At 37.6% G+C, this 18,971-nt stretch overlaps 1 protein-coding gene across 1 annotated transcript; it reads left to right on the plus strand.

Moving 5' to 3' along the window:
• Window positions 1–4,375: 4,375 nt before the first annotated feature.
• LOC147930547 (uncharacterized) lies at window positions 4,376–15,767 on the plus strand. Its single transcript, XM_087476926.1, has 10 exons — window positions 4,376–4,473; window positions 4,849–4,914; window positions 5,016–5,072; window positions 5,118–5,130; window positions 5,411–5,454; window positions 5,548–5,625; window positions 5,918–5,975; window positions 6,658–7,185; window positions 7,300–7,728; window positions 14,391–15,767. The coding sequence occupies exons 1-10, from the start codon at window positions 4,376–4,378 to the stop codon at window positions 15,765–15,767; spliced, it is 2,748 nt and encodes a 915-aa protein (XP_087333052.1).
• The last annotated feature ends 3,204 nt before the right edge of the window (window positions 15,768–18,971 follow it).

The raw sequence follows: 18,971 nt of genomic DNA on the forward strand, positions 1-18,971 counted from the left end.
GAATGTAACGAGGGAGAAGAAGAAAAAAAAATCATTTGGGAAAAATATCATTTGATACATTAACCTTCAGATTCAGACCAGAAAACCACAAACTTCCATTTAATACATCAAATTTTATTGACTAGCCATTTAAATTTTGTTGACTAACCATTTAAAACACCAAATATATCATTGACCAAGGCAAAATACACATGTTGTTAAAAAAAGAATGCAATTTGATTATTTCTTTTAGTTCACATTCTTTGCTTTATACATGTATAATGTAAAATCAAGCTTAATTTGACTGTTATACAGTTTAATGTTATTTGTACATCTCAACAAATATTTTTTGCAGTAATATTTTCGGCTAGAATTGAAAAAATAGATATTATTTGTTTACATCAATTGAGTTGAAGATATTTTAAACTTAATAATATTCATGACGTCGATATTATTTTTACATAAACTGTATAATCTACTATTTATGTGATTAAAATACATTCTTATATCTTCTCTATTATTTAAGAGGTGATTTGTTAAATTTGTTGATGTAATACTCTTTTATGTTTTCCAAAAGCAAAAAATGTTTAAAAATAATATTTACTTCTGTGAAATAATATTTACGTTTGTCTATTAACAAAAAAAAATAATATACATGTGATAGAAATTCCATAATTACATTTTTATGGACACTATGTAGTAATCCATGCTACAACACGGACAAAAAAAAATTATATAAAATTTGAATTCATAAAAGTAAGTTGGAATTTTATTATTTTAAATACATAAATTAAGTATTTGTACAATATTGGTATTAAATCCAAATAACAAATTTCAGTTTGATTTTAGTTTGGATTTTTGTGTATATATAATCTATATGTACCTACTTTAGAACGGGAAATACGTCCCTTCCTGTCCTATCTGTACTATCACATTCCGTCTTGTTCCATGTATCGTCCCATTCCGTCTTTTAAATGATTACGCGTTAGACAATGTTTATTAATAGAGATTGGGTAAAAAAATTAGATAGCATACCCGAATTCTCCTTTAATTTATTCAAAAAACTATTTAATTATTTTTAAAAATATTTAAAATTTTCAAAATACATGTTCCAAAGTAACTGGTTACATGTCGCATAGTCAACCTTTTAAAAATATATGTCTTTGTATAGACAACACAATACAAAACAACCTATTAATCACTGAGACTCTATAAATATTATCTCTGGCATACAATATGTTCCAATATTGTACCCATTTTTTATATTTAAAAGTTAAAATTAAATTTCATTATCTCATCTTGTGTTTTGTTAATTAGGAATAGTTTAGATAATTATTTGAACAACCCGTTCCCGTTTAGATAATCAAACCGCGAGCACTATAATTATATATTGGGAAAATTATAAATAAAGGAGCTTTTTCCAAAAATTTGACCATCGACACTTTTTTTTCAAGATTGTCAATTGTGACGAAAATGCCCCTACTAATAAAAATAGTTAAGTTTTGAAAAATTTGAACCAATAAACAAATAGAAAACCCATGTTAGTATACAACTGTTAAAAAAAAAATTGAAAAAAAAATGTTTTGGGTGTCAAAAATCAGTTTGTAAATTGCTGATTTCTGGTCTAAATTGTTTAGAATAGACTTTCTACGATTTTTTCTCTTTCTGAAACATTTAGATTGTTCATTCTACAGTTTGTACATGTTCTAAGAAGTTTAGACGGAAAATTTGTTCTAAAAATTTCAGAACCTGAATTTTGTATGTTCTACAAAATTAAGAATATGTATTCTACGTTTTTCTTCATTCTACATCAATTCAGAATTCGTTTTCTACGTTTTACCCTATATACTAAAAGAAGTAGAAGATATATCATAGAAATGTTTAGAATTTGTAATCTGTAAACCTTAGAATACCCTAAAATAGAAAGAAAATAATTTAAATAAGGAAAGTGAATAATTTTAAATATTTTTTAAATATTCTTAATTTATGGTTAAGATTTCGTAATTATTGTTTAGATTTGTTCTAATACATTTTAGAATGCGTATTCTAAATTATTTAGAAGATAAACAAATTAAGAAAAACCGACATTATACCTTAACGTGATCGATCACCATCTCTTCCACCTTTCACAAAAGCTTTCACTTACCTGTTTATGATGCAAATCTATGTCACTTGTGGTGTATGGACACTGGATGCCAAGAAGGAGTGGAGATTTATTGATGATGAAGAAAAACGTGCTAGATTACTGACTTTGCAACCCACTACATCTCTTGAAGAGTTGAAGGTTATGGTTTCAGAAGACTATGAAATAGAGCAAAATATGTTTGATGTGGAATTCAGTTATCTACCCACAGAGGTTAAAGTTGATTGTCCTCCTGTTGTTGTGACAAATGATAGAGGTATGAAAAATTTTCTTGCATATCTAAAAAAGATAAACATGATTCGGTTGTGTGTTACTTTCAAAAGAGTAGTTGATGAAGGTGATAGGAGTAAAGTCCAGTTCGATCTGAATAAGTTCCCAGTTGATAGTAGCGATGGTTGTAATGTGGAAGTTGATGTGGGAAAATCAGTAGGTGTTATTTCAAGGAATTCACCAAAGCCGACTAATGATGTATTAGAAAAGCGTACTGATGCTAATCTTGTTGATGCTGCTGGTTTTAAGTTGGAAGATTCAATGGTAAAAAAAGGGTGAATATTTCAGCAGTAAGGAAGCTTTACAGGCTACTATGGAAATGTATGCAATGAAATATAACTGCGACTACAGGATTACAAAATCTGTTAAGAGATGGTGGTGTATACACTGCATTGATAGTGTTTGTAACTGGCGTCTCCGGGCTGAGTGTTTACAAGCGTCTACATATTTCAAAATCAACAAGTTTGTGGGTAACCATACATGTGCCCCTTCAAAAAAAAAACTCATTTTGTAGGACTCCATCTGCAAGCTATGATTTAAGAAGAAAAAAAATCTGTTTTTGTTTATTAATCATTTGGATGCAACATACGCAAAAAGGAAGCAAACCGTGAGATGATGCTTACTCAATTTCTTGAGATAATGTATTTGTGTAAATATAATGCTTATAAGGTCAACAAACAAGATATAATTCCTACCAAACAAGCATTTAGTTTAAGAAAATACAGATTACTAAAGCTATGATTTAAGAACAAAAAAACTTTGTTTATTAATCATTTAGATGCAACACATGATTTTAAAAACAATAACATATGCAAAAAGGAACCAAACCGTGATTCCAGATATATAAAACCCAAAAAATAATTCACAGTTAAATAAAATGATTCACAAGTAACATACGCAAACCTTTTTTATCTGGCATAAATGAAAACTAAGACTACTAATCATTTAGATGCAAACAGGAACTTGAAAAAAAAAAAAAAAGAACAAACGAGATACGACTTTTAAAAAAAAAATCACGGTTCTTACTTGTATCAGGATCTGATGGTGCTTTTGTTGAGGACATTGACAAAAACTCCTTATGATCCAATTCTGCTCTCAGCCAAGGTCAATCTCTGACAAATATAATTGACTGCAAAGAGAATATAAAGAGGGTCATGACTGATATAGACAGGCAGTCAATAGGTCCATGTGATTAATGCAAACTTTCTCAAACACAGCTAAAATCAAGAGATGTATGAAAACTTTTTCACTAAATGATGATAAAAACAAAACAACGTTACAATCTGTTGCTGCTACAAGTGTGGATACGCTTCAATCAACACCGTAATCACTCATATCTAAGCTCATATCACCCTACTTAGAATCAAACAAACTAAGAAAAAAAAACGAAGAACTTTATATGAAAAAGAGATTTATGCAAACGTTTTCACTAACCTTATCGTTCAAAAAAAGTGTTCACACATGTTTTTTTTTTTTTGTCAAACCTGTTCACACATGTTTCGATCATCACTCTTGTTCTTGTTAACTAGCTTTATCGATCTTGTTTCATCAACCCTGGTACACAATTTTTACTTTAAAGTTAATAGAATACTAAAAATAAAACAAACGAAGAGCTTCAACTTCATCATATTCACATTATTAAATAAAATCATTGAAATTTTTTGTATAAAACTTATATTTACACAAATCTGGACTGAAATCGATTTTTAAAATAATGACATAAGCTAATGAAACTAAGACATCATAATAATCAACATGCAAAAAAATCAAGAATTATTTGGTCAAAATGCAAAACGGATCTAAACTTATATTTACACAAATCTGGGTTGAAATCAAGTAATAAAATTTACATAATCTCAAGAAACTAATACATCAAAATAATCGACATGCAAAAAAAAAAAGAATTCTACATACCCAATACATGAAGAGATGAACCGATGGTGAAGACGGAGAGAAGGTGAGATGGAGAGGCGGTGAGAGACGATGGTGAGAACCAGACAACGGAGAAAGACGGCGGACAGCGAAAGAAAAAGATATGGTGAAGACGGAGAGACGGTGAGACGGCGGACGGCGAAACGATGGTGAGAACCAGATGACCGAGAGAGACGGCGGAAGGCGAAACAAGGTTTTGTTTCGATTAAAAATTTTTTTAACTCTTCGTTAATTTTTTGTATTCTCAATTGTAAGTTTAGACCCAAATAAGGCCCACTCGATTTCAAAATAAGACCCAACAAAAGCAAATAGTTTGTTCAAACTGTTTTCTTAATTTCAGTTAATAAAAATCAACAAATTATATCTGAAAATATTATTTAGGGTATTATTAACTTTTTTTTAACCCCTAAAACCTATTTGACCAAACTTTAAAAAAAAAGTGTAGATGGCCAAATTTTTGGAAAAATATCCTTTATTTATAATTTTCCTTTATATTTATACGTTTTGTTTTGGTTTTTTAAAAGGCTAGCAAATATCAATTTATCAAAATCGACATCTTCTTCTTCTCCGATTCCGCTTACTTCTTCTAGGTAAGAAAATTTTTGGTGACACAATCGTCGCGCTGCAGCTTCGTCTCCAACCAGAGTTCGATAGTGAGTCAAGAAGCAACGACCTATGATTTGAATTTCAGATACTCAAAGAGCACGACCTGTGGCTGTGAAGAGAGCTACATGAAGTCAAGAAGCAGGTACATTGTGTTTTATTTGTTTCTGTATTTTTTTTGTATCAACAGTCGAACAAGAATTGTATTTCGACTTTGGTGTTGAGATTGATTACTTGATTGTCTGCTTTGTGAGGTTTGCTCTGTATTGATACTAATCACTATGTTTAGTTTTGGGTGTTGAATTCGATTGAAGTTTTGAAATTGCTAGGGATTTAGTTAGAATGATGGGTTTGTCTCGGTAGCTGATGGGTTTGTCTCTCTTAGAGATGAGCCAAACAAATGGTGGGTTCTATTCTCTTATAATGTGCTTTCTTGAAATGGAACTTGTTCAGGTGTGTTTAATCTCTTGAAATGGAATGTAGGTGCTGGTGGTTGAATCCTCCTCAGAAGGTGGAGGCTTTCTCAGGTGTGTTTAATCTCTTCTCTTTGCTGTGAAATCTTTTAACCAGAAATGGTGGATCATATGTCAAAACTTGAGCCTTATTGACTGACTTTGCAGGTTCAACAAACCTACAGATATTCCAGGAACCATCACGAAGACTGCACCTGATCTCCATTACGCATGCAGCTTCAACAGGCTAGCTTAAAGCCACATGGTATGTCTCTCTTCTATCTCCTTCATACTCTCAAGCACAAACTTACTTATTCTCCACATATACTTTCTTAGATGTGAAACATTTTTGCTCGTCTCTAGTTGATTAGAATTACCTGGACTAGACTACATTCTACCTGCATATTTTCCTCAGTTTCATTCATATATCAGTTGAGAAGCATGCCCTTTCTAACTGCATTACACATTCTCGAGGTTCATGACTTGTGTAATTCTCTTGTGATTAGTAATTTGTTTTTTCTTTGTCTACTTCTCTAAGTGGAGTTACGAAATTGTGGGAGATGCCTCAAGTTACAAAAAAGATTGCTGTCTTGAAGGTCATGATATTTTTGTGTGGCTATCTATGGATATTTGCATAACATGTTGACTGAAACTCCATTTAGGCCACGAGAAAGCTTCTGAAAGTGCATCAGAGCTCTGAAGGTGACAGGAGCTTGTGAAGTGTCTTAGAGTGCTGATATACTGACGTGGCAGAAGAGCTGACGTGGAGAAAGTTTATGGGATGCCGTGACAAGAAGCGTGAGAAGGAAGGAAGAAGAGGATCAAGATATACACGAAGATATTAAGAGTATATTTGATCGAGAGAGATAAGGTAGGATATTTCTTAGGATAAGGAATATTTCCTTTTAGTTAGGGATTCACGATCTAGGTTAGAGATCGTTTGTGTAGGGTATAAAGAGACGAGGGCTAGCCGCAAAAAGAGGTAGCACTCGTGGGATAAAAGTTGTGAGATTTGTAAACCTTCAAACAATCAAAAAGAGCTTTGAAGGTGAGTGTGTTCATTTTACTCTTTTAGATCTACACAGGGTGTTGTGATAGATAGACAAGAGAATAGGCTTAGGTTCATAGCTTGTAACAAACGTAGGTTTTTACAAGATTGAATAAAAGCGTTTGCTTGGCGCGTTTCCAAGCGGTTTGGTAGATCTGCGTTCTCTATACCTTTACAATTGGTATCAGAGCAAGCACCTGATAAAAAGTTCTGATATCCTTTTTCAACAGGTGAGATCTTGCGACAAGGGTATGGAGAAATCACTGGATTTTGTTGCGGTTCAATCACCATTGAAACTCGATCCTGAGTGCTTTGGTTTTTGGAAGGTGTCAATCAAGCAAGCCATCTCTAGCATCGACATGGAGGCTTGGTTTGCAGTGGAAGATGGTTGGTCTCATCCAACGGAAAAGGATGAGAAAGGGGAAATGGTTCTTAAGCACAGGAAGAAATGGACAGCCGAAGAAAAAGCGGAGTCCAAACATAACTCACAGGCTCTGTCAGTTATCTTCAAGTCTCTACCTAGGGCTATCTTCAATCAAGTTCAAGGATGTGAAGCTGCCAAGGAAGCATGGGATATTCTGGTGGTTATGTTTGAGGGTACAAGCAGGGTCAAACGTACAAGGCTGGATAATCTTGCATCGGATTTTGAGAATCTTCACATGACAGAAACTGAGTCAGTCGCTGATTACAGCAGCCGCCTGAGTGGAATTGCTCAAGAAGCTGTAGTGTTGGGTAAACGATACAAGGATAAGAAGTTGGTCAAGAAATTCCTCAGAAGTCTGCCTGATAAGTTTCAACCACACAGGTCTGCTATAGATGTGTCGTTGAATTCTGATGAGCTCAAGTACAATCAAGTGGTTGGTATGATGTAGGCATTTGAGATACAGCTGAAGAAGAAGGAAAAGGTAAATGAGAAATCATTTGCCCTTAAAGCCATTGAAGAACAGAAGGTTGCAGAGTCTCAGGAAGTTGCAGATGAAGAAAAAATGGGCTTGTTGGTTAAGAAGTACTTTCGCAAGATGGAAAGGGGTCAGCGGAAGGGAACATCATCGCTCATGAAATCCGATGCTGATAAGGAGATCAGGAAGAGTGACAAGCAAGAACGTCAGTGTGCTGAATGTGAGGGTTTTGGACATTACAAGTCTGAGTGTCCAAACAACAGACGTAAGAGTTCTCTGCAGTGCTATGGGTGTAAGGGTTATGGTCACACCAAGTTTGATTGTCCTTCACGTGAGAACAAGCAGAAGCCTTACATTACTTGGAGCGAAAGTGACTCATATGAAGAAGTCGGCAAAGGAGAGGTTCTTAACAGCTTCCTTGCATTGCTGGGTGTTGATATATCATGGTTTTTGTGGTTTTTAACCATGATGTAAGGAGTCTTTTAGTGTCTTTTCATTTGTTTCTAGATTGTTTTGGAGTCTTTGCAGGTTTTCTAGGATTTAAGCATGGATGGAGCAAAGTGGAGCGATTTGGATCAGTTTGGAGCAATTAGGAGGAAAAGAACTTGGAGTCAGAACAGAGAGGGAGTGTCGATCGACACTGCCTTAGCATCGATCGACACCCTCTTTAGGCGATGAAGAATCACAAATTTGGAAGTTTTACAAATCTGCCCCAAAGTTTTCCATATTTGCAACATAAGTCCCTGACGTGTTTTAGGACATATAAATAGTGTTTTTAGGTTTTTGCAAACCCTGAAGTTGTATTCTATCAAGTTTTATTTTTCCTGCAACCCTGAGAGATTTTTGAGAGCTTTGGAGAGAGAGATCAGATCTGCTTTGTAGAGAAGAATTTCTAAACTCCTTCTTACTCTTTATAATCTCAATTGCTTATTATTCAGAAAGATGTTTTGTTCTTCATTGATTATGTCTGAGTAGTTTGCTTGTTAGGTTTAGGGTTTTTCACAGGGATTTTATGAATTATTAGATCTGTTTATTTAGGATTCATTATCTTTCTAGATCTTCATCTTAGGTTGTTCTTCATATTAATCCTTGATTGGCCATCTAGAATTAATAACTTAGGAAAATAAATTGATATGAGAATATATTTGTTTTCCTGATAAAACCTTTTGATGAGCAAAATTATTTCTTGCAAAGAGATTTGATTTAATAATTTTGTGAACAATCTAAACCTGTTTTTAAAGCTGATTTTTGACCTAGAATTTTACAAAGAGATTTGGATTTTCTGGTTTTAAATTTAGATATTATTATTTGCAGTGAGAACTGATTTAATTTACAAAAGTGTTTAGAGTTCTAAATCTGTTCTTAATTGCTTGAATCCTAATTTATTGATTGATTTAATATTTCATAATTTCATGAGAAATTCCCTAAGCCTAGCTTTTTGATCTTCTGAATTTTCACAGCTTTTATTTAATATTTTGCATTTTTTATTTTAATTCAATTTAATTTGTTTAGCATAATTGAAAAACTCTATAATTTATTGTGTAATTTTGAGTCCTTGTGGAATTCGACCCCTAAGTACTGCAGTGATCTCTTAATTTGAGAGAGTAGCTCTAGGGATTAATTTGAGCATATCAAATTTTGGCGCCGTTGCCGGGGACTCTTTGATCTACCATTAGATTTGAGTTTTTGATTTTGTCTAAATTTTTTCTTTTTATTTTCAAACTAACACGCTTTTGTTTTCTTCTCTCTTGTGTGTTTCAGGTGTATGCCTAATAAGCCTAACACAAGGAGCAACAAGATTGGTCCAATTCTGAAGCTTTCAAACCAAGAGTTGGGAAAACTTGAGCGTGAGAACAGAAAAGCAACCAAATCTCTGAAGATGGTTAATACGATCATTCTAATGCGTGATGAGGCTGGTGTTTTGAGGGATCAAGAGGGCCACTTGCGCAATGAGCAGGGCCAAAATCTTGATGCGGAAGGAAACGTGATTGCTGAACCTGTTGTCAACGAGCAGGCTGTCGTGAACCAGCAAGCTGGTGTCGTTGATGAGCCAAACCTTGGTGTCGATCGACACCCACCTGCAGACGTGCGTGGAGCTGCCAACCACGTACAGAACCCAGTTCGACGACAGGAGCAAAACCGGGACTTGATCAGGACCATTGATGACTACAACCGGGCTGATCTGGTGTATGAGAACCGGTCTGCTATTGTTCCTCCTCCATTCCAGAGGAACGATTTTGAGTTGAAACCTGCGTACTTTCAACTAGTTGGGCAGAGACCTTTCTCTGCTTTGCCCAATGAGAAGCCTCTGGACCATATTGAGCATTTTGAGGATCTTGTGACCAGTATCAAGGCTAATGGAGTGACTGAGGACTTCATATTCTGCAAGCTCTTTCCATACTCACTTGCAGGAGAGGCATCTCAGTGGTTGAAGCAGTTGCCAGCTGGATCTTTGACATCTTGGCAACAAGTCAAAGTGGCTTTCCTCAACCATTTCTATGATGATGCAATGTCAGATGAGTTGAGAGTCAAGCTATCCACTTTCAAGCAAAGACCAGATGAAGCTTTCAAGACAGCTTGGGTAAGATTCAAAGCTTATCAGAGGGATTGTCCACACCATGGTTTTTCAAGGGTACAATTGCTGAGTATCTTTTTCAGAGGGTGTGACTGGAAGTATCAGTTAGCTTTGGATGCTGCAAGTCATGGGAATTTCAAAACAAGATTTCCAGAAGATGCTGAAGTTTTGATTGAGAATTTGGCTTCTAGCAATAGCACTAAGGGAGCAGATGCTGAAAGGAAGAGATTGCATGGAGGATTTGATTCAAACCAGTTAGCTTCTGTTAATGCTAAGCTGGATTCAGTGCATAATCTCCTTATGGGTAAGAAATCTGTTCATTTTGCTGCTGAGGTTGAGACATATGAGCCAGAACCTGATCAAGGACACCAAGAGGAAGATGTGAACTATGTGTATGGGAATCAGGGACAGCGGTTTGGAAATCAGCAAGGCAATAGGCCTTACAGTGGGAACTCTTCAGGCTACACTTCCAAGCCAGAGTATCAGCAGCAACAACAGAGCAATGGCTATACAAGGACATATGGGAACTCATCTTATCAGTCTCCACCTCCTAAGAATTCTTCAGAGAGTAGAATGGAAGCCATGCTTGAGCAGCTTTTGCAAGAACAGGAGCAATTGACAGTGACATTCAATGGGAAGATTGACAATGTCTACACTGAGCTGAATGGGAAGATTGATGCATTGAATGTTCATGTTAAGAAGCTGGAGATTCAAGTTGCACAGACTGCTGGGTCTGTTAAACGACAAGAGAGTGTTCTTCCAGCAAGAACTGAGTCAAACCCCAGACATGCTTGCAATGCCATATCAGTGCGAGATGAAGATGATGGTGAAATTGCTTCTGCAGAAAAAGAAGAGAAATCGACCAATCTCTCGATTCCAGATGATGGTGTCGATCGACACCACCTGGGTGTCAGTCGATACTCCTCTCAGACGAACCCAGAAACTGCAAAATCTCAGGTTCCAGCTGCTGAAAGGGTCTACAAGCCTAAGGTTCCTTTTCCCAAGCCAAGAAAGTCTAAGCAAGAGATGGAGGAAGCTAGATGCAAAGCAATAATGGACAAGGTGATGATTGAGATGCCTTTAATTGATGCAGTAAAGCTTTCACCACCTCTTAAGCGGTATGTGAAGAGAATGGTATCAAATGGTTTGAGCCCTGAGGAAGGAGCACTGCTTACTAAGGATGTTAGTGCAATTCTGTTAAACCAGCCTCCACAAAGGAAGAAAGAGAAGAAGCAGGAGGTGGTTGTCTCAAAGGAAGTGCGTGCAATCATTCAATGTAGGACTGCGGAGAAGTTACCAGATCCTGGAAGCTTTGTACTTGATTGCTCAATCTCAGCAGGAAGGTTTTCTCACTCACTTTGTGACCTTGGCTCTAGCATCAACTTGATGCCACATTCTGTTGCTGTGAGACTTGGGATGACAGAATTCAAGCCAACTCAGATTTCTCTTATCTTGGCTGATCGCTCCCGAAGAACTCCTGAAGGTGTTTTAGAGGATATTCCAGTTAAGGTTGGCAACTTCATGATTCCCACTGACTTTGTGGTGCTGAAGTATGATACGGAGCCTAAAGATCCTCTCATCTTAGGAAGATCTTTCTTGGCTACAGCTGGTGCCATCATAGATGTGCAGAAGGGGCACATAGCACTATATGTGAATGGTTTGAGTATGAACTTTGAGATGGATAAACTAAGGAGAGCTCCTACTATTGATGGACGGACTTTTTCTGTTGAAAAAGTTTCTGCTACACGAGCAATAGGCTCAGTGTCGATCGACACCACCAAGATGGTATCGATCGACACCCCTCCACGACCGAGATAGAACAGCTCCAAAACTGATGCTCCAAGTCAGAAACCTGTTCCCAAACAGAAAGTCTCCCAATCCACACTCCAGAGCCCTCAGGTAAGGCCAAGGTATGCTTCTCCTTCTCCTAAACTTTCTCCTATCATCAACAAGAATTTCAAAGAGATAAAAACTGTTTTGCAGTTAACCAAGCCACGAGATTATCGTAGAGCGCTTGTTTCTTCTGTTGATGATTTTGCAGGGCTTAAAAGAAGCAAACCCATCCCTAAATCCCGCCCTGGTCCTGTTCCTCGCATACTTGGCAAGCCTCATGCACCTAAAGCTTATACACCACCTTGGATGAAGAGGACTTCAATGCCATCTTCTGCTCCTCCGGATGCCTGAGCTCCAACACAGTCAAGCTAATGACTGAAAACAAGCGCTTAGTGGGAGGCAACCCACTGGTAGGTTTTTCTTTTTCTTTTGATTTTGATTTTTATTTATTTTATTTTTTATTTTTGCTTTCCTCTTACTTGATAACACTGGGGACAGTGTTGTTTAAGTCTGGGGGAGGTTAGTTACTAACTATGTTTTCTGTTTTTGAGTTTCAGTTGTGTCAGTCAAAACCATAAAGTTTGAGTCAAATTTTTCAAAAATTTTCTTTTTGTCTTTGGGAATTATGATCTTGATTAATGATTTCTCTTATTTGGCTAACACTCTAATGATTATTTGTTTATGCTTGATCTCAGAACTGAAGCTTAGAAAGACTATGAGCCTTATCAACAATCCTGAAAGCCCTTATTCAATGGATATCTGATTGATCTAACGTTGTCTCAACCTTTATCAGGATTTTAACCGAACTTAATCTCTTACTTTGGGGTTGGAAATCAGTGGACTAGACTTCTTCTTCAGGCCATACAAGACAGTGCAATTTTTCAAAGTATGTCTCCCCTCTCTCTTCCCTTCAGTGCTTTAAAAAAAAATCAGAAATAAAAAAAGAGAGAGAATAAAAGATGAGATGATTTTGATCAGTTTAGAGAGGTAGGTAAATTACCATTGACCTCATTATTCTACTCTTGAGTCAAATGATCACACAAAGCTTGGAAGCGAGGGGTAGGTAAATTACCGATGACCCTAGTATTCGCTTACACCTTTGATTAAGAAATAAGAAAAGAAAAATAATGGAAGTGAGAAAAGGGAGAAGAAAGGAGATGTAAGAAGAATGTCTTGGCCTGAAGAGAATCCATATGCCACTGTTCGATACACCCAAGGTAAGAACTCACTTGTACTTGCTTTAATATTGACTAATGAGATGACAATGGAGATTTCAGAGATTCCAAAGGATTGTGGGATTTGAGTAAGGAATGCTGATGCTAATCATGGTTGAGTATAAGATGTAAGTTCTTGAGTCAGGTAAATGAAGAGTGCAAATAAAGAATCATCATGCAGTTGAGTGAGTTCCCTGTTTTCAAACCTCTTTCACAGGTCTAAGTTTATGTTTTGCTTGAGGGCAAGCAAAGACTAAGTCTGGGGGAGTTGATATATCATGGTTTTTGTGGTTTTTAACCATGATGTAAGGAGTCTTTTAGTGTCTTTTCATTTGTTTCTAGATTGTTTTTGGAGTCTTTGCAGGTTTTCTAGGATTTTAGCATGGATGGAGCAAAGTGGAGCGATTTGGATTAGTTTGGAGCAATAATTAGGAGGAAAAGAACTTGGAGTCAGAACAGAGAGGGAGTGTCGATCGACACTGCCTTAGCATCGATCGACACCCTCTTTAGGCGATGAAGAATCACAAATCTGGAAGTTTTACAAATCTGCCCCAAAGTTTTCCATATTTGCAACATAAGTCCCTAACGTGTTTTAGGACATATAGATAGTGTTTTTAGGTTTTTGCAAACCCTGAAGTTGTATTCTATCAAGTTTTATTTTTCCTGCAACCCTGAGAGATTTTTGAGAGCTTTGGAGAGAGAGAGATCAGATCTGCTTTGTAGAGAAGAATTTCTAAACTCCTTCTTACTCTTTATAATCTCAATTGCTTATTATTCAGAAAGATGTTTTGTTCTTCATTGATTATGTCTGAGTAGTTTGCTTGTTAGGTTTAGGGTTTTTCACAAGGATTTTATAAATTATTAGATCTGTTTATTTAGGATTCATTATCTTTCTAGATCTTCATCTTAGATTGTTCTTCATATTAATCCTTGATTGGCCATCTAGAATTAATAACTTAGGAAAATAAATTGATATGAGAATATATTTGTTTTCCTGATAAAACCTTTTGATGAGCAAAATTATTTCTTGCAAAGAGATTTGATTTAATAATTTTGTGAACAATCTAAACCTGTTTTTAAAGCTGATTTTTGACCTAAAATTTTACAAAGAGATTTGAATTTTCTGGTTTTTAATTTAGATATTATTATTTGCAGTGAGAACTGATTTAATTTACAATATTGTTTAGAGTTCTAGATCTGTTCTTAATTGCTTGAATCCTAATTTATTGATTGATTTAATATTTCATAATTTCCTGAGAAATTCCCTAAGCCTAGCTTTTTGATCTTCTGAATTTTCACAGCTTTTATTTAATATTTTGCATTGTTTATTTTAATTCAATTTAATTTGTTTAGCATAATTGAAAAACTCTATAATTTATTGTGTAGTTTTGAGTCCTTGTGGAATTCGACCCCTAAGTACTGCAGTGATCTCTTAATTTGAGAGAGTAGCTCTAGGGATTACTTTGAGCAAATCTGGTGTCATTGAGGAAGATGAAGAAGATGATGTGGTGATGGAAACCAAGGACGTAGATGAGAAAGTGAATTCTGATTCAGATGGAGAAGAGGCTGATTTGTCAGTAGAAGATCAGATAGAGCTTCTCATCAAGATGGTGGTACAGAAGACTCAAGACAACACACAGTTAACTTCTGAGAGAGATACTTTACAGCTTCATGTTGCAATGATCTCTAAAGAATTAAGTGAAGAAAAGGCAAAGACTCTGCGACTTGAGAAGCAGTTAGAAGAACAGTTGAAGAATATCAGAATGCTGAATAAAGGAACCAAAGATCTGGATACACTGCTTAGCACTGGAAGATCCAGCAATCTGAAATGGGGTCTGGATTATCAAGGAACAAACACCAACCCAACCACTCAATTTGTCAAAGGAGTGGAGTCTGAGCCCGAGCTGAAGGAGAGGAAGTTCCCTCGAACGACTAGAATGTATGATCAGGTTCCTGTGAAGCAGAATTCAAGAAACCCAAGGATGGTGGTGTTTCCTGAAGTGAATACTAGGCCGCCATATGCCTCGAGTGGGTTTTGGCAGACGGCTGAAAGACCTGTTCAGCGTAGTAGAAGGAGAGGATGTTGGTACTGTGGGCATCTAACTCACTACAACGCCCAGTGTTATCAGTTCCAGAATCGTGTGTCTAGCCTGATGCAACGCGGTGAGTTTTATCCAGCTGTAAGAAGAAACACACAGGGATATGTCAGGAAAGATGATCTCTACTGTCATGTGGCTTTCACAGCAGAAAAAACAGAGGTTGATCAGGCCAAGTGGTATTTTGACAGTGGATGCTCCAGGCATATGACAGGTGCCCTTGATAATCTATCACATCTAGAAGGTGTTGCTGGAGGAAGAGTTACTTTTGGTGATGGAGGAAAGGGTACAATCCGAGGAAAAGGTACAACTGGCGGTGATTCTCAACCACATCTTAAGGATGTCTTCTTGGTCGAAGGGTTGAAGGCAAATCTGATAAGTATCAGCCAGTTGTGTGATGAAGGTCTGGATGTCACATTCACCAAGAAGGGGTGCAAGGCTGTTGATCAACAAGGGTCAGTACGACTCAGAGGCAGGAGATCTGGTAACAACTGTTACATGTGGAAATCATCAATGCAGTGTTTTAACACGACTGCTGAGTTGGACACAGAGCTGTGGCACCAGAAACTTGGTCATCTCAATATTCGCACAATGATGAAATTGGCTAATCAAGATGTTGTGCGTGGAATTCCTAAGCTGAAAGGTGATCCACATTTCATATGTGGTCCTTGCAACAAAGGCAAGCAGGTCGTCTCATGGGCCAGTGATAGATATTCGCACTAGTCATGCACTCGAGTTGGTACATATGGATCTGATGGGTCCAATTCAAGTTCAGAGCATTTCTGGGCGACGGTTCATCTTTGTCATGGTGGACGATTTCACTTGCTACACCTGGGTGTGATTTCTTCGTGAAAAAGCTGATGCCCTTGAATGCTTTCGCATTCTTGCCCTGCAGATTAAAAGTGAAAAATGTTCCATCCAAGCTATTAGGAGTGATCATGGAGGAGAGTTTCAGAATGACAAGTTTGATCAATTCTGCGGGCATCAGGGCATTGTTCATCAGTACTCTGCTCGAAGAACCCCAGAGCATAATGGTGTTGTCGAACGAAAGAACAGAACACTGCAAGAGATGGCGCGAGCTATGCTGCATGGGAATCAAGTGCCACATCGGTTTTGGGATGAAGCTGTCAACACTGCTTGTTACATTATCAATCGTGTGTATGTCCGACCAGGGACCAGCAAGACTCCCTTTGAGTTATGGAAAGGAAAGTCTCCAACTGTAAGCTACTTTCATGTGTTTGGCTGTCTATGCTACATTCTGAATGACAATGATTAGTTGGGTAAATTTGACTCAAAGAGTGATGAAGGGATCTTTCTTGGTTACTCAGGACACATCACTGCCTTCCGTGATTACAACAAACGCACAAGATCAGTTCACGAAACGGTAAATGTTGTTTTTGATGATACTTCTTTTCAACGAGTTGATATGGTGCATGTTCTCTCTGCCAAGGATCTGGTAACTGATGATGAGAAGTCTGAGCAAGCCTCTGGAGTCTTAGTGATCATGCCAGCCCTGGATTGTCAACAGATGAGCTTCCTCCATCTTCTCAAGTTCATCGGAATCACTCCTCAGGCGATGTTATCGGTGCGATTCAGGGGGATAGAGTTACCAGGGGCAAACAGATTGACTTTGCTCAACTGGCTGGAAAGAAACAGAAGACTGTAGTTCCAGACACTGTCTCTCAGGACTCTGAGATCGTTCAATTTGCCTGTTTTGTTTCCACTATGGAACCAAAGAATCACAAAGAGGCTCTTCGGGATGAGTTCTGGGTTGCTGCAATGCAAGATGAGCTGGAACAATTTGAGCGCAGCATTGTGTGGGAACTCACTAAACGGCCGGCTAATGTCAATGTAGTGGGAACGAAGTGGATCTTCAAGAATAAGAGTGATGCCAATGGATGTATTGTGAGTAACAAAGCGAGACTTGTGGCTCAAGGTTACTCTCAAGTCGAAAGAGTTGACTTTCATGAGACCTTTGCTCCAGTAGCAAGGCTAGAATCCATCAGGTTCATGTTCGGTATGTCATGTGCTCTCAAGTTCACATTACATCAGATGGATGTTAAAAGTGCATTTCTGAATGGGATTTTACAAGAAGAAGTGTTTGTAGAACAACCAAAAGGCTTTGAGAATCCACAACATCCTGAGCATGTGTACCGTCTGAAGAAAGCGCTATATGGTCTCAAGCAGGCTCCGAGAGCATGGTATGAGAGGTTAACTAAGTTTCTTCTGGATCAAGGATATGTTCGTAGAAGTGTAGACAAGACATTGTTTGTTCTCAACAGCAACAATGCATTGATGTTTGTTCAGATCTATGTGGACGACATCATTTTTGGTTCTACCTGTCAATCTCTGGTGCAAAGGTTTGTGAAAAACATGTCACAGGAGTTTGAGATGAGTATGGTGGGAGAGCTGAAATACTTCCTGGGTTTGCAAGTAGAACAATCAGCTGATGGGATCTTTGTGTCTCAAAGCACCTATGCCAAAAAATTGGTACAGCGGTTTGGTTTAGGGAAGAGTAAAGAAGCTAAGGTACCTATGGGAGTCAATGACAAGCTTTCAAAGGATGAGGAAGGAGAGGATGTGGATGAACGACTATATAGAGGTATGATTGGAAGCTTGCTCTACCTGACAGCGAGTAGGCCTGACATTTGTCTGTCAGTGGGGATATGCGCACGGTACCAGGCCAAGCCCAAGATGTCCCACTTACTAGCAGTCAAGAAGATCATCAAATACGTCAAGGGGACAGTGAACTTTGGTATTTCCTTCACCAAGGATACCAACACCAGTCTGAGCGGATGCTGCGATGCTGATTGGGCAGGTTCTGTGGATGATCGTCGAAGTACAAGTGGGGGATGCTTCTTTATGGGCAACAACCTAATTTCATGGCACAGCAAGAAGCAGAACAGTGTCTCACTATCAACCGCTGAGGCTGAATACATTACTTTAGGCAGCTGTTGTGCACAGCTCCTGTGGATGTGTCAAATGTCCTCTGACTATGGTATGGATTCTGATACTCTGTTAATTCCTTGTGATAATTTGAGTGCAATAAACATCTCTAAGAATCCTGTTCAGCATTCTAGAACAAAACACATAGATATTAGACACCACTTTGTTCGTGAACTTGTTGAGGCGAAACTGATTGAGATAGACCATGTGAGCACTGATTTTCAGCTGGCTGATTTGTTTACTAAGCCTTTGGACTTCAACAGATTCATAAATCTGAGGAAGTCTATTGGTGTCTGTGAACTCTAACTATTTCTCTGAGTTGTGTTGGTCTAAAGCAGAAACTGGAGCTACAACAGATCATAGAAATCCTAGAATATATAGAAGATCAACATCTGAAAGAGTGTGGGAAATAGCTGCCTGTCATGCCGGTCTGTCCATCCTGTTAAACGTTGTCATGATTTAAGGACGTCAAAGAGCTGTGAAGAGACATGCACAGTCATTCTAAGGTTTAATAACCTAAGGAATGATGAGTTCCGAATCAGTGGCTGACACAATTAAATGATGTCACTGAAGCTCAAGATGCTGAAGCAGTCATCATAAGGCTGTTTGGAGAAATAAAATAAAAAAACAAAAAAAAAATTTGTGTGCTCTTCAAAGAGATGAACTCCAGCTGCTTTAACATGTTGGGATGGACTGAAGGCTAAAGGCATGCCAGTGTGAAAGACTACCCACATGCAACAGTCCTCTGATCTTCGCCAATTCAAGAGGTTGTGATAGTTTCTAGTGAAGGTTCTGAACAAGTGGCTGATACGACAAAGGTCTGGTTAGTGTTCTGATTTCTGCACTGTTTAATATTTAAAATAAAATAAAATAATAATATTGATGCTCATGTGTGTTTATTCTCGGTCTGGGTCCCTCAGAATCTATCATTAGTGGCTGTGTGTATCTGTGTGTTTGATTCATGAATCTGTTAAATTGGGT

Source organism: Camelina sativa, chromosome 12, assembly GCF_030686135.1.
Source record: "Camelina sativa cultivar CO46 ecotype springtype chromosome 12, ASM3068613v1".
Classification (NCBI taxonomy): Eukaryota; Viridiplantae; Streptophyta; class Magnoliopsida; order Brassicales; family Brassicaceae; genus Camelina; species Camelina sativa.

Coding starts and splice junctions, on each gene's coding strand:
- LOC147930547 (XM_087476926.1), top strand. CDS start 4,376: ATGGTGAGAACCAGACAACGGAGAAAGACGGCGGACAGCGAAAGAAAA. Junction 4,915..5,015: donor ATTCCGCTTACTTCTTCTAG/GTAAGAAAATTT, acceptor TTTGAATTTCAG/ATACTCAAAGAGCACGACCT. Junction 5,626..5,917: donor TACGCATGCAGCTTCAACAG/GCTAGCTTAAAG, acceptor TACTTCTCTAAG/TGGAGTTACGAAATTGTGGG.